General features: G+C 33.9%; 1 protein-coding gene across 1 annotated transcript; it reads left to right on the plus strand.

Annotated features, from left to right (window-relative positions):
- Window positions 1-254: 254 nt before the first annotated feature.
- Window positions 255-1,240, plus strand: LOC149266487 (uncharacterized). Its single transcript, XM_089408424.1, has 2 exons — window positions 255-993; window positions 1,101-1,240. The coding sequence occupies exons 1-2, from the start codon at window positions 255-257 to the stop codon at window positions 1,127-1,129; spliced, it is 768 nt and encodes a 255-aa protein (XP_089264550.1). The 3' UTR covers window positions 1,130-1,240.
- Window positions 1,241-15,654: the final 14,414 nt, after the last annotated feature.

Genomic DNA, 15,654 nt, shown 5'->3' on the forward strand with positions numbered 1-15,654 from the left:
GCACCCAAAGGTGTTTCATTACTGAATGGTGTTTTTGGCTAAAGTTTTAATGGAGCAAATAGTTTTACACATGCCTTTAGATAGATTTTAGAATTATGATTAAGGATCAAATCGTGACGCATCGTATCTAAATTATTTCCTTGTTCTTGAATTTTTCAGATCCAAACATAATGACAAGTCTAAGTCAGATTAAGCCCCTCATGGGGAACAATTTCAAACAGTGGGAGGAAAAGCTGAAATTAGTCTTAGGGATCATGCAATTGGACACAGCACTGAGATTTGATTGCCCCAAGCCTAATAAAGAGAGTGAGGTAACTCCTCAAGAGAAGGCTGATATTGCTAGATGGGAGCATTCAGATCGCATGTGCATAATGGTGATGAAGCAAACGATCCATGAGACTTTTCGAGGCATCATACCTGATACAGAGACAGGCGCTATTGCATACCTTAAGGCCCTTGAAGAAAAATTCACAAAGAGTAAAAAGACTGATGTAAGTACACTCTTTGTGAAGTTGGCAACAATAAAATACAAGGGAAAAGAAGGGGTTAGAGAGCATGTTATTGAGATGACAAGACTGCAACGTGCCTTGAAAGGGCATAACTATGACATCTCTGATGAGGTTCTCATTGAGTTCATTTTTCTGTCTCTCCCGTCTAACTTTAGTCAATTCAAGATGACTTATAATTGTCAAAGAGAGACGTGGACACTACCTGAGTTTGAGGCTCAGTTGGTGCAGGAGGAAGAGAGACAGAAAATGACTAAGGGGGAAAGTGCTCATGTAGTAACATCTAATCCTAAGGGTAAAGGCAAGAAGCGCAAGTTTACTGCCAAGGAAAAGGGACCTACCAAGGTAGCTGCAAACAATGCCGCGCAGAAAAGCAAGAAGGAAAATACTTCTGCGAAAGCAGAAGAAAGGAACTGTTTTTTCTGCAAAGCGCCAGGACATACAAAGAAATTCTGCACCAACTATCATGCATGGTTGGCAAAGAAAGGTATGTCTCTTGCTTTAGTTTGTTCTGAAGTTAATTTAAGTTCTGTATCTAGATATACTTGGTGGATAGATTCAGGTGCAACGACTAACATCAGTATGTCGATGCAGGGTTGCCTAAGCCATCGCAAGCCAAGTGAGGCAGAGCGCTACGTTTACGTAGGAAATGGCAATAAAGTAGAAGTGGAAAGCATAGGAAAATTTAGATTGTTATGTAAGACAGGATTTTATTTAAGTTTTGATGCTTTAGTGGTTCCATCTTTCAGAAGGAACCTAATTTCTATATCTTATTTGGACAAAAATGGTTATGTATGTTCATTTGGTAATGGAAATTTCAGTTTGTGTCAAGATTCTAAGCTTCTTGCTTCTGGTATCCTGTCTTCTTATGATAATCTTTATTTTTTAGATATAGACACTTCACATTCAGAGGCACTGCATATAGATAATAGAAAACGTAAATTAACTTGCGAGAAATCTGCAACATTATGGCACAAGCGATTAGGACATATCTCTATGAAAAGGATAGAACGTCTAGTGTCTAATGATATTCTCCAACCTTTAGATTTTACAAACTTAAGTGATTGTGTAAATTGTATAAAGGGAAAACAAACTAATAAACGTAAGTATGATGCAAAAAGGTGTAATGATGTCTTAGAATTGATTCATACGGATATCTGTGGTCCTTTTCCAAAGGCTACAAGAAATGGTGACCGTTACTTTATCACATTCATAGATGATTATTCAAGATATGGTCATATTTACTTAATAAAAGAAAAGGCGGAAGCATTAGACGTGTTCATAAAGTTCAAAACGGAAGTTGAGTTACAACTTAACAAACGTATAAAGTCCATTCGTTCTGATCGTGGTGGTGAATACTACGGTCGTTATGATGGATCAGGAGAACAACGTCAAGGTCCCTTTGCAAAATACTTAGAGGAATGCGGAATTGTGCCTCAGTATACGTTGCCAGGTTCGCCTGCAATGAATGGTGTTGCTGAGTGACAAAATCGCACCCTTAAAGACATGGTGAGAAGTATGATTGCTCGTACAACTCTACCTGAGAATTTGTGGGGAGAAGCCTTAAAGACTGCAGCATACATACTTAATAGAGTGCCTACTAAAGCAGCTAACAAGACCCCTTACGAGTTATGGGTTGGGCGCAAGCCTAGCTTGAATCATTTGAGAGTTTGGGGATGTCCATGTGAAGCTAGGCCTTATAAGCCAAGCAAAAAGAAACTGGACGAAAGAACCGTTAGTTGTTACTTTATAGGCTATTCTGAATGATCTAGGGGGTTCAAATTCTATAATCCAACAGAACATATAGTTTTCGAGTCAGGAAGTGCAAAATTTTTTGAGGATAATGAGTTTGTGGGGGGAGATATGACAAAAGATAGTATTTTTGAAGAAGAAGAGACGAATGCGAATGAGACTATGGACCAAAGTCCTAGTTTTGTTCAAATTCCGATTGCGTTTAGAAATACATCTTTTGACAATGTGCAAACTTCATCATCCCAAACAACTCAGTTAGAAACTCAACATGGAATAGAGAACACAAATGGACCTGAACCCAACCCAAACCCTCACATTGACATGACAAATGTTGATGGCCTAGGGCCTGTGGGAGATTCAGAAGTTGGTAATGATGTTCTTCCTCCTGTTGAAGATCAAGTTGTAAATGAACCTCAAGAAAATCTAGAGCCTGTGCCAATTAGGAGATCTACTAGAGAGAAAAGATCTACACAATCAAAGGATTATGCATATCTTCAAGAACATGAGTTTGACATTGGCATGTTTGAAAATGATCCTGTTAATATCAAACAAGCTGTGGAAAGCTCTAACTCTCAAATGTGGATTAATGCCATGAATGAAGAGATGAAATCTATGTATGACAATGATGTTTGGGATATCGTTCCGTTGCCTAAAGACAAGAAACCCGTTGGTTGCAAATGGATATTTAAGACTAAGCGGGATTCTAAAGGCAATGTTGAAAAATACAAGGCACGTCTTGTTGCGAAAGGTTTCACACAGAAAGAAGGCATTGATTATAAAGAGACTTTCTCTCCAGTTTCATCGAAAGACTCTTTAAGGATTATATTGGCGCTTGTAGCACATTATGATTTAGAACTTCATCAGATGGATGTAAAGACGGCGTTTCTCAATGGTGACATTGATGAAACGATCTATATGAAGCAGCCAGAAAACTTTGTATCAGGTGATGCAGGGTCTATGGTTTGCAGACTTAAGAAATCTATCTATGGGATAAAACAAGCATCTCGGCAATGGTATTATAAGTTTCACCAAGTTATTAGCTCATTTGGTTTTGAGTCTAACATAGTAGATGAATGTATATACCTTAAGTTCTGTGGGAGTAAATTTATTTTCTTGGTTTTATATGTAGATGACATATTGCTTGCCAGTAACGATAAGAACATGTTGCATCAAACTAAGAATTTTTTATTTAAGAACTTTGAAATGAAAGATCTTGGTGATGCATCATTTGTTCTAGGGATTGAAATACTTAGAGATAGATCTCAAGGTATTCTGAGGTTATCCCAGAGGAACTATATCGATAAGATTCTAACAAGATTTGGCATGCAAAACAACAAACCAAGAGATACCCCTATATCAAAAGGAGATAAGTTTAGTCTGAAACAATGTCCCCAAACTGACTTAGATAAAAACCTCATGAAAGATATTCCCTATGCCTCAGCCGTGGGTAGCATCATGTATGCACAAGTATGCACGCGTCTGGATATTGCGTTCATTACCAGAATGCTAGGGAGATATTTAAGTAACCCAGGTATGGAACACTGGAAGGCAGCCAAGCGAGTGTTGAGATACCTAAAGAGAACAAGGGACTATATGCTCACGTATCGGAGATCGGAACAACTCGAGGTCATTGGATATACCGATTCTGATTTTGGAGGATGTGTCGACAGCATGAAGTCAACATCAGGATACATCTTTATGATGGCAGGTGGTGCTGTGTCATGGAAGAGCGCTAAACAATCATTGGTAGCCTCCTCCACTATGGCAGCTGAATTTGTTGCATGTTTTGAAGCATCTAATCATGGCGTATGGCTGAAGAACTTCGTCACAAGTCTGAAAATTGTGGATTCTATTCAGAAACCACTCAAATTATTATGTGACAACAATTCAGCAGTGTTATACGCAACCAACAACCGAAGTTCGTCAAAGTCGAAGTACATTGACATTAAGTTTTTGGTTGTAAAAGAGAGAGTGCAGAATAATGAATTATGTATAAAACACATAGGTACAGACTCCATGATTACGGATCCTCTTACTAAAGGATTACCACCCAAGAAGTTTCACCAACATGTTGCTTGTATGGGTGTGATATCTGTTTAGGATAATTAGAAAAATGTGGGAGTCTGAATATGTTTTAAGTTCTGTTTTTGATGTTCTATGTAATGCAATTGTAAACAATTTTTGATGATATATACAAGTTGCATTCAGTTTCAGTTTCATTATTTCTTTCTTTAAAGTTTAAATTTTTGGCCTCATACAGTAAAGTAAAGGTGACTCAATTAGAAATAGGCACGTCTAATCACACTTGCGTGTAATTTCTAAACTATATGTCCAAATCAGATTCATGTCATTCAGTTATGTTGGCAGCGTGATTTATGTCAGTTTAGTTGCGAATAAATGTGATAAATGCCGCTTAAGTCCTTTGTTAGCATAATTGATGGACGGAATTGTTTAAGAAATACGACAAGTAAAGACAGAAAAGTTGCATGCAATAAAGTTAAGGATATATAATCAAAAGGTTGCACTTGTCCATGTGGGAGATTGTTGGATTTAGAGACGTCTAATTACAAATATTAAGTTGGACATACGTGCATTGTGATTATAATGTCAAATACTGTCAGCAAGATTACATTTATATGCCAAATAATGTGATTAATTAAGTCATGGCATTAAACGTATTTAAAATAAGGATTTGGATACAAATACATGTAGAATAATGTTAATCAATTATAATTGTTAATGGACCGATTATAGTTGATTAAAATAAATAGCAATAATAAATTTGAGCTGAATAAGGAAATCAGAATTTGATTGATTGATTGATTGATTGATTGATTGATTTCAAAATCTGAAATTTCAGATTTCTTGACAGACTTGTTTCAGCTAAATTTTAGCTGCCCTAGGATTGGGGTTTTGCACTGCTATAAAAGGGCTGAGTCTCCAAGGCTTGCAATCATCTCAGAAAGATTGTCTGCTCCATTGAAGACTGGATACTCTGTCATTTAGGATAGCCAGAGAAAAGGATTGCAAGTTCTTGGAAGGATTCAAGAGCCAATAACTCAAGTCAAGACCAGGAGCCTTTGAAGATGGAAAGTAAGTTCCGCTGTGCATTAGTTTTAATTTCTTACAAAGGAGTAGATCTTGGTTGGGGTTTTAAAGTAATTAGGAAAACTCTCAAGTTAAGTCCATCATGTGGTACAAGAAATAAGTAACGTGATAACGAAAAACAATGCTGACTATTTAAAGCCTTTAATATTGTTCTGAATACTCTCTCACTTTAGAGTTATAGCGTATCCTATCTCTCACATGCCCCAACATGCCCTCACAGTTTAAATGCCCATCGCTGTCCAAAATTATTGCTAGTTAAATTACCGGCACATCTGTGATTGTGATGCTTCTTCCCAAACAAAGCAATGTATAAAGATCAACATTCCCCGTTTTTTACGTGTAGAAAATTGGAGTTTATTTCACATTTAATTAATTTTTTATGTCATTGACAGTTGAAATAGTTTAATAAATTTGGTTGTTGAAATGTTTTTTTATGTTATTAAGAATTGAAATAGTTTGATAAATTTGATTATCTTTCTTTTCTTTTTTTTAACTCAAATTGTAGAATAATTTTGAGGACAATGAGCATTTATTTTTACATTGTCATAGATCTGTCAACTTTTGGAAACATTTCACAAACAAGAGGCAGATTCCATTCACCCGATTTAGTATAGTTGAGGAGTGTTTAAAATGGTGGAGCACTCAGAGTAAAATCAAGAGAATGCTTGCTTTGGTCATTTTTGGGAAATCTAGAAAGACCGGAATCATCTAATTTTTGGTCACAGCAGAGGGGAGGAAACTTAATCTATGAATCCATAGAACAGTGGGTGGTTTTAGAACAAAATGAGAATACCAAGGAAAGTAAAAAGAAGAAGACACAGAAGGGGAGAGTTCAGTTCTCAAACTATCCGGTGGGATTTTTTGACGGAGTAGCTCAAGGAGGTAGATGTGGGAGTGGCTTTTGCTTAAAATTGATAGAAGAGCAGGAATTTTGGAGTCACTAGTATGGGGGAGAAGGAACAAGTATGAAAGCAGAAGTTGTAGCTTTATGGGGTCTATTATGGTTTATCAAGTTCTTAGATATCCCTCAAGTACAAATTTTTGGGGATTCCAAATGTATAATAGACCATGTTAATGGGAAGAACAACATTCAACAAACTTCACTACAAGGTTGGCTGAGACGTATAAAATGTATTTGGAGTTCCTTTCAGAATTCTTCCATTGAGCACATCAACAGGGCACATAACAAATCAGCAAATGAATTATCAAAAAAGGGACTACAGGACACAGAAGAAGGCATGCACATCATGATGAAAATGGGAGCAGAGGAGACAGAAGTTGAAAATCTAAAAGTGTCAAGATAGATCACTGAAGCGGGATCAAAAAAGCAGATCCTCATAGCAGATAAGTCCATATTAAATTTCTGTCTCTTTTTGTTTTGAGTTTTGTATAAATTTTGTAGCTAATTTTGTATAGAAATCATATAATAAAAGAGTACATTAAGTATGTGATCTTTAGAAATGTAAAGAATCTAATCCACTTATTAGACTTTGTGTAAACTGCAAAAATGGATGAAAGCAAATAGTACCATTATGTTTTAACTTTTAGACAATAGTACTAATGAATGTAAGTGGAGAAGCTTTTTCCAAAGCAATTTATCAAGCTGTGTATATCTCAAGGTTTATGAGGATAATTTGCCCATCATAAGAATGTATTCTTTTATCCATAATATTAAAAACAGACGGTTTTTTTCCTGCTCAAAAATAAAAAATAAAAAATTGTAGAGCAAATTAACAATACTCAAGGCTCCACTCCACAGACAACTTCAACCGTACGAAACTACCCAAACCAGGGTTATAACATTAAAAAATGACACAGACAACTTCAACCGTACGAAACTATCCAAACCAGGGTTATAACATTAAAAAATGACACAGACAACTTCGTCCGTACGAAACTACCCAAACCAGGGTTATAACATTAACAAATGATATTTAAATATTAAATTTTTAATTAGATGATATTCAAATTTTAAACTACTACTTCAAAATAATTCTTTTATTTAATTATGAAATTTGAGATATTCCAAGTTTAGTTTAGTATACACTTTTATTTATATTTGAGAAAGAAAAAGTCTCAAATAATTATTTTCTTATAAACTTGATCAAAGTTAGAGTGGAATCCTCTCAACTTAAAAACTGATCTATCTTAACTTTCTAATTTTTTTATATAAACCGGTACTTCCACAATTTCTTAGACTTAGGAAATTAAATATATATATTATGTGATATATAAAAGATGCCCCTTCCAAAATTATGAGAGTTGAAAGACAAAGATTGTATTCATGTTAATAATATAATTTACGGTTAATAGTTTTTGGGTTCATAGTTTGAAAAAATCTACCATAAAATGCTTCACTACCAAATTAGATCCATGTATATTGTATATCATTTGGCAAGACTTAAAACTTGAATTTCATTGTTATTACTACAATCGCCAATTTTTACATAATATTTCATATTAGGACCAGTACCAATTTAATCGCACTAGTGATAAAATTAATTATTAATAATAACTTTAATGAACTATTAGTTTTTATTAATATTAATGTTATTATCAATATTAATAAATATAAAAATAGTAAGAGAAAATATTTATGAACGTATTGATGGTTATTAATAATATTAGGCTAATATATATTAATAAAGTATTATTATAATATTAATTAGTTCTAAAACACATCATTGTTTAGAAGAATATATTAATAATATTTCTATTATTTTTTTTTTATAAAATATTACTAATTTTAATGAGCAATAATAATAATTGTATTATTAATATCAATATTTCATTAAAGTGTTATTATTTATTAATACAAATTAATGCTAAAGTTTATCTTTCTTTATAACAATGAATTAATAATATTATTATTGATCCTTGTTTATAATGCATTAGTGATTTTAATAAGAAATAAAGTTAATATTAATGTTAATATTAATAAACATTAAAATTAAGTATTCATGAAATGTTTATAAAAATGTTGAAAGTTAATTAATAATATAAAGTCAAAATATCTTATTATTATTATTATTATAAAATCATAAGTAATAAAAATTTATAAGTAACGATATAATGAAAAACTACCCTCACAATTTGAAACATTTTAAAACATGACTTTTAATTTTGTTATGAATATTATATCATTAAAGATATCCAATGATCACCTTATAATTATAGGAGATTTTGCAATTATAAATCCTATTTCTCATGTGCCTCAATATCATTGATTTATTTGATCTAAAATTATCACCATTTAAATGTCTAACAATTTCAAAAATTATTGTGCCAAGGGGTGCTCTATAGCCCAGTATGATGCGGTGTTGTAGTAGTGTAAATGTTTGTTTGTAAACATTTACATGAAAAATAATAAAAGTTTAAATGTAATATAAAGCCCAATACAGGGGAGATATTGTAGTATAAATAAATGAGTGTAAACATTTAAATGTTTCCCCGATTAATAACAAGAGTTAGATGCATCCATAACCACCCTACTCCCATACTTACCCAGTTCACCGGTCCGTGGGGTAAATATGTGACGTGGAGATACTATGATATGAATCAACCTCCTAGATCACCTTAAGGAAGTGGAATCGATGAAACCAAAACCTTACTGACTTCCCTCGAGTGCTACAGGACCCCCAAGAGCTAAACCACCCTTCCAGGGGTCCAAACCCCGAGTTAAACCTCTTTTTCAGTGACCTGGACTCCTAGGCGATGCCACAACACTGCAAAAATTTGACTATAACCCTCCAGTTGCATACATGACACTGCAAGGGAGCGCCTGCAGTAGTTTTCACCTAGTTCTATGCCTGCGACCGCACGATCTGAGGCATTTTTCTAGGGCTAGTATCCAGAAAACTACCCAGAACTTAATGAAACGTTTCAGTTACATGAATGACACCAGGACAAAGCCATCAATACAAAAATTAGACAAGAACTTGACCGAGCAAAGCTTAACCATGACAAACATTTCGTCAAACACATCATGAACATGTAATCTACAGGCCATAATTACATATGTAAACATAGGGGTCTCATACTTATTTGAAACTCATCGAGAAGGTATGTTTCCCTCTCATAATAGCCGCAACAACATCTATTAGGTCATGCATTCAATAACCATTCATTTACCAATTAAAACATAATGAGAGCCATAACTAAAGTTTGTCATAAAACTATGCTTATAACCAACATATAAGAAAAATAATAAAAGAAATAGAACAACCATTAAAGCCACATAATAACAATTACAATTACTCATGAAATACAAGAGGAAAGAGCTCTCATTAAAATATGCAAAATCCAACCAAGGGACTTCATGTACCACCCAACCATAGATTGGGCTGAACCAAAACTCTCTTTCAGCCAATCACCCCCGTGCCATATTCCAAGCATGATTATGGGATTTTATGGAATAAACCAAGAAAAACCAAACGAGGGCTTCTAGAGGCCAAACCAACTCAACCCTCAACCAATGATTCCACCTCACGGTCGGACATCACTAGCCATCACTAGATCAATCTCTACCAAAACTATCTAGAGCTCTAGAGAATTTGTTCCAACCCAGCTCCAGGATTAGTAACTCAACCCACAACTGTCGTAGGGCTCCAAAATGTTTGTCCAACCAAGGCTCCAAGATTAGTAACTCAACCCACCAAGGGCTCCAAAGCGTTTGTCCAACCAAGACTTCCAGGACTAATAACTCAACCCAAGTTGTTCCAGGGCTTCTAAAGTGTTTGTCAAACCAAGGCTACAAGAACTAATAACTCAAACCACATCCATAACGAACATGAGCACCAATCAGAAAACGAAAGGTAAAACCCACAACACCATAGTTATCCACGAAATGGAAAAGGTAGGAAAAATCATTGTCAATCCAGGCAATCCTCCATGCCAATGACAGACAAAAACCAAACAACCACATGCATACACGATGCATGGCAAAAAATAGCAAGTAAACCATACATGCAACTTGGTACCTGCAAAGTAATCCAACTGTATCCATTGATCTTGTTGTCCCCTTGCGCTTTCCTGCTTTCCTGTGCCTTCTTTCTCCAAATCTTATATGCTCTAAGATTTCTCTAAGTGTACAAGAGTGTGTGAGAGAGAGAATAGAAGAGAGCTCCAAACTAAAACTAACAAAAGTATGTGAATTGATCATGAGAAACATTTTTATCATTGAAACCTCTATTTTCTTCATAATCCTCTACTTTTCTTCAAATTTCCTCACATGCAATTATGTGATGTTTCACCTTCCTTTTCTCCTATTTTCCATTATTTCATAAATAAAATGTCAATTAATGCCTCATTTCCTTTCCAAAGTCTTTTCCAATTCATTTTCGAATGTCCATAACCATTTATTTACCACTAGTGATCCCCATCACTATGTTTTTTCCCAACATTCAGCTTGGAATATGTGTCCCGTGACCTTGGTCTCCTTTTGCCTTTATTAACTTTATTAAATGGATTTTTAACCAAGGTTGTTACAGAACCCTCCCCCTTGGGGGAACACCGTCCTTGGTGTTCAATGAAACTTATAAACCAACAAAACACATGCTTCCCATGGAGCTTTATAACACAACTCAATGCAACATTTACATCATATCATACTCCTGAAAATAAAACCAACATATCATGAACACCATATCACTTATTGGAGCTTTATAACACAAATCGATGCAGTATTACATACATATACATATACATAGACAACACCAAAACGCAACACCAAAACATATACCAAAAGAATGCTTCTTAACTAGAGAATAAATAAGGATACGTAGCCGGCATATAATCAACCATCTCCCATGTAGCTTCATCGGGCCCAAAGTGCTTTCATTGCACTTTCACTTGCTCGATTGTTTGATTCCGAAGCATGAGCATCTTTTGTTGCAAAATGCACTCAGGTTCTGAATGGAATTTTCCTTTTGGTTCCACTTGTAATACAGACCAGTCAATCACATGATCATCATATTTCACATACTTCTTTAGCAATGACGCATGGAAAACATCGTGGACTTTCACTGTCGAAGATAGTGCAAGTCGATAGGGTTATGATCCAATCCTTTCAAGAATCTGGAAAGGCCCACAATACTGAGGCTTCAGTTTCTCACATGACCCAATCCTCAAGGAGCTCTTCTTGGGCTTGATGTGCAAGTACACCTATTATCCAACCTGAAATTCCTTAAATACCCTGCGTTGATCTGCATATCTCTTCTGCCTGTCTTGTGCTACCCTTAAATTCTTCTTGATAACCTCCATTTCATGTTCCAATTATGCCAACATGCCTGGTCCAATCAATAACCTATTCACTAGATCACTCCAGTTTATGGGAGTATTACAACTCCGCCCATAAAGTTCCTCAAACAGACTCATCCTCAGTGAATCTTGATAGCCATTGTTATAAGGAAACTCAACCAGTGGAAGATAATCTTCCCACTTCCGTTGTTGATGCATAACATACATTCTCAACATGTCTTCTGAAATCCTATTCACCCTCTTTGTCTGTCCATCTGTCTACGAATGATAAGTTGTACTGAAGGCCAACTTTGTACCCAAAACTGCAAATAACTCTTTCCAAAACGTAAAAATGAACTTTGCATCTCTGTCTGACACAATGTTCTTCGGAACACCCTATCGTCACTATCTCCCTGATGAATACTTGTGCTACCTCACTAGATGAATGAGTAGACTTCATTGAAATGAAGTGAACTACCTTAGTCAACTTGTCAACCCCAAACCATGATAAAATCATGTTGTCTAGATGTCCTCAGCAAACCTGTAAAGAAGTCCATAGAAATGACCACCCATTTCCACTCTGGAATAGAAATCGGTTGTAGTAAACCACTTGGATGCTTAAACTCTACCTTAACCTATTGACAATCCAAACATCTAGCCACAAACTCTGCCACCTCCTTCTTCATATTCGGTGAGTAGTATAACTTCTTCATCGTTGTCAATGTCTTAGGATATCCCAAATGACCTAAATACGACTTAACATGAAATTCCCGTAAGATAAGCTTCTTGATCTCAACAATGTAAACTTTGAAACGGGAACTCATATTGTTACCTGTTTTGTAGAGATAGCAAAATAGTGACCCGATTTTGAAAAGGGGTGATGCAGAACACACATGTTTTTTTTAGAGCATAGTTTTTGGCACTATAAATTTTTTTATGTACATTGCGTTTTAGAATGGTAGTGTTTTTTATACTGATTTAAAAAAGTGGTAATTCTACACCAGGCTCTTTTTTTAAAAGGATTTTTTTTTTTAATTTTTTGATTTTCTAATGTATGAAATGTAAATAATTATTTTGTAAATTTAATAATTTTTGAAGTGGTCTTTTCTTCATATTTTATTGTTTTTATTTTAATTTTAATTTTTTTGTAGTGAGGTTTTTATTGTTTTGCATATTTAAAGAAGAATGTCAATATTTTGAATTTTCAATATTCTACATATTTATACATCGTTAATTAATTTTTCAATCCACATGAAATAATTGTTTCTAAAAAACAATATTTTTTGACGATTGACATAAAAATAGCCATTTTTAACATAAATATAACTAAAAAACTACACGTTTTGATAATTTTTTGCTAGAAATGACATGTCAAAATCACAATTTTTATATGAAAATTTTAACTAAAAATGGTTAAATAATAATTTTTTTTTATGAATTTCATGTCAAAAAATAATAATAATCACATTATTTTTCAAAAAATAATGATTAACTTAAAAATTAATGCGAAAATCACATATTACAAATATTGAACGCATAACGACCTTAATTGAGTGTATATTCTTCTCATAAAATGTCAAAATCAAAACATTACAAGTATAACTATTTAATAGTTACAAAAAATAAGCTTGATTTCCAAGCATAACTTAAATTTAATCAACAATGTCACGTAATCCAAACTCTTCGTCCTCTAGAGTTTCATCATTGTCTTCTTCCACAATATTTTCTGCTTCATTTTGCTCATTTTCCTCTTCTAATGGATCTTTGATGTCTGTGAATCTCCCAATGTATGTCTTTCCAAACATTCCATGTAATGGTGGTTGGGGTTCTTTTGCCTTTTTTGCCACACGTGATTCACTAAAGTCCCCTTTCTTCAACCCAATTTCTTGCATTGCATCTGGAAGAAATTGAAGAGCATTAATTCTTTGCTAAATGAAATTGCACTGTATTGGATCTTTTTCAATTGCAATGAAATTTCTTCCTTTTTGAAGGCAACATGCTAGTGTTGTACCTAATTATCAAGCACAAAAGAAATAATGAAGTAAATTAGTACAATGACATATTAATTAAAAAATAACATATTGAAATTCAATCCCATATAATAAAACTTACCTGAGCCAAAAAATAAATCCAGAACCCAATCTCCTTCATTTGAACATATGTTTATAAGATAGTTAATCAATAATTGTGGTTTTTGATAAATGTTAACTATCTCTCCTTTTGCTTCTTTGTCTTCATATGTTAGTTTTCTCACAACAGCATTATAAGTCAGTATTTGGCTATGACACTTTCCGTCTACCCGATTGAAAATCATAGACATATAGCTATCATCTTTTGCCCAATTATCAATATGAATGAATTCACAATCATTTATAAATAGTTGATCTTCACGGTTAAGAATATTTTACTTTTTCCTGTAATATGAAATAGCAAAAGTTCAATTAATTTGTACATAAATGAATTTTTCAACATTAATCAAATATACATTTTAAACGTCTTACCATGTAAGCTGCATCCTTGAATTTGTTTTCCCCTTGAAGCTTGACAATACCATTGCCAATTGTGTGTCTGAATGAAATGTCACAAATCTCCATAATGGTGATGACGTGACTTCTAGAAATCCTGCAACCACTTTACTAAGAGCTTGATAAGTATAAGGGTCACTATCATAGTCAATGTTTGGAATATTGAAACCATGGGGAATATCTACAATAACTAGGGCATAATCCCTTTTAGGTATGAGTTTAGCAATGTCTTCACAGTCTCCTTGTCTTACTTGATATTGAATAGTGTCTAGCCCATTCCAAATGAAATGAGTAAGAGTTGGATCAAGTTCAACATTCTTAATATGTTGCTTCTTTAGTCTTTCGATCTTTATTTTTTCAATAAAGGTTCTGAAACTATCTGGTGCTCCATTATCATCCTTCTTTATCTTTTATAAAATAAACAAATATGTGTAAGTTATAAATTAAAAATAGTACACCGATGAATAAAAATGAATGTATAAATCAAGATACCTTTTTAAATGCAAGATAAAAAACTTTTAATGTTGATGTAGAACATGAATATGGATAGTAGCGTACAACATCATCCCAACTATCTTCATTCAACAATTTAACCATTTGTTCTTGAATTTTCCTGTAAACTTTGTGACTGCATAGATAAAGTAGCAAATAGTTAATATAATGATATGCATCACAAATACTACCAAGAACAATATGTTTTATTTAAAAGAAAATTATAATCTAGAAATAAATAAAAATAATTCAACAAACTTGCTTTTGAAATTCCTCAAACATTTCCTCCAATGATAATTCCCCTGACCTCACACGAGATAATATTGTTTTGACAATTTTTTCATCTTTCACTCCTTGCATTTCTCTCCAAGGTGTGATAGTCATATCTTCTGGAAGCTGCTTCATTTCAGGACCTGATTTACTGCTGCTACATATCAATGGCTTAGATTTTTTGACCTTCTGGTTTTTAATGCCAATGTTTTCCCACATGCTAAAAATCTCATTAATCAACTCCCATACATCTCCAGTTCTAAATGGCAATTGGAAAATGTTATCAACACCTCTGAATAAATCACTAATTTTGTCGCCTTTTCCACCTTTTGAATTGATTTTCTCTTCAATTTGATAGCCTATTTCTATACAACATTCCTTTCAGAAATCTACAGTAACATTTATCCTATCCCCACCACATTTTTCTTGAAATTCTCTATGAATAAATCTAACCCTTTGGATGAAAGTCATAGACATCCTATATTCATTATCTGAATTATGATCCCATGCCACTAACTTTGCTTCTATATCTGATAATCCAACATAAATGATACATTTCATTTTTTCAAAACGTGGGTTATTAGGATATTCCTCCATCAATTGTCTTTGAGCTTCTACAGAATGGTTCCCCCTAAGCACATAATAATTATATTCAAAACATTTTGACTTATCAAATGCTTCTTTGTTGGGAACTTGAACTGGGTCAACAAGAAGCACATAATTAACCACATGAGCATATGGATTGTACCTCATCAATGTCTTCA

This window comes from Pinus tabuliformis, chromosome 6 (genome assembly GCF_031772625.1).
Source record: "Pinus tabuliformis cultivar Carrire ecotype Pingquan chromosome 6, CPIR1, whole genome shotgun sequence".
Taxonomy (NCBI): Eukaryota; Viridiplantae; Streptophyta; class Pinopsida; order Pinales; family Pinaceae; genus Pinus; species Pinus tabuliformis.

What these genes read in the sequence shown, in the direction of transcription:
- LOC149266487 (XM_089408424.1), top strand. Translation starts at nt 255, where the DNA reads ATGCAATTGGACACAGCACTGAGATTTGATTGCCCCAAGCCTAATAAA. An exon ending in TGCATGGTTGGCAAAGAAAG is followed by an intron (nt 994 to 1,100) that starts GTATGTCTCTTG and finishes ATGTCGATGCAG; the next exon opens with GGTTGCCTAAGCCATCGCAA.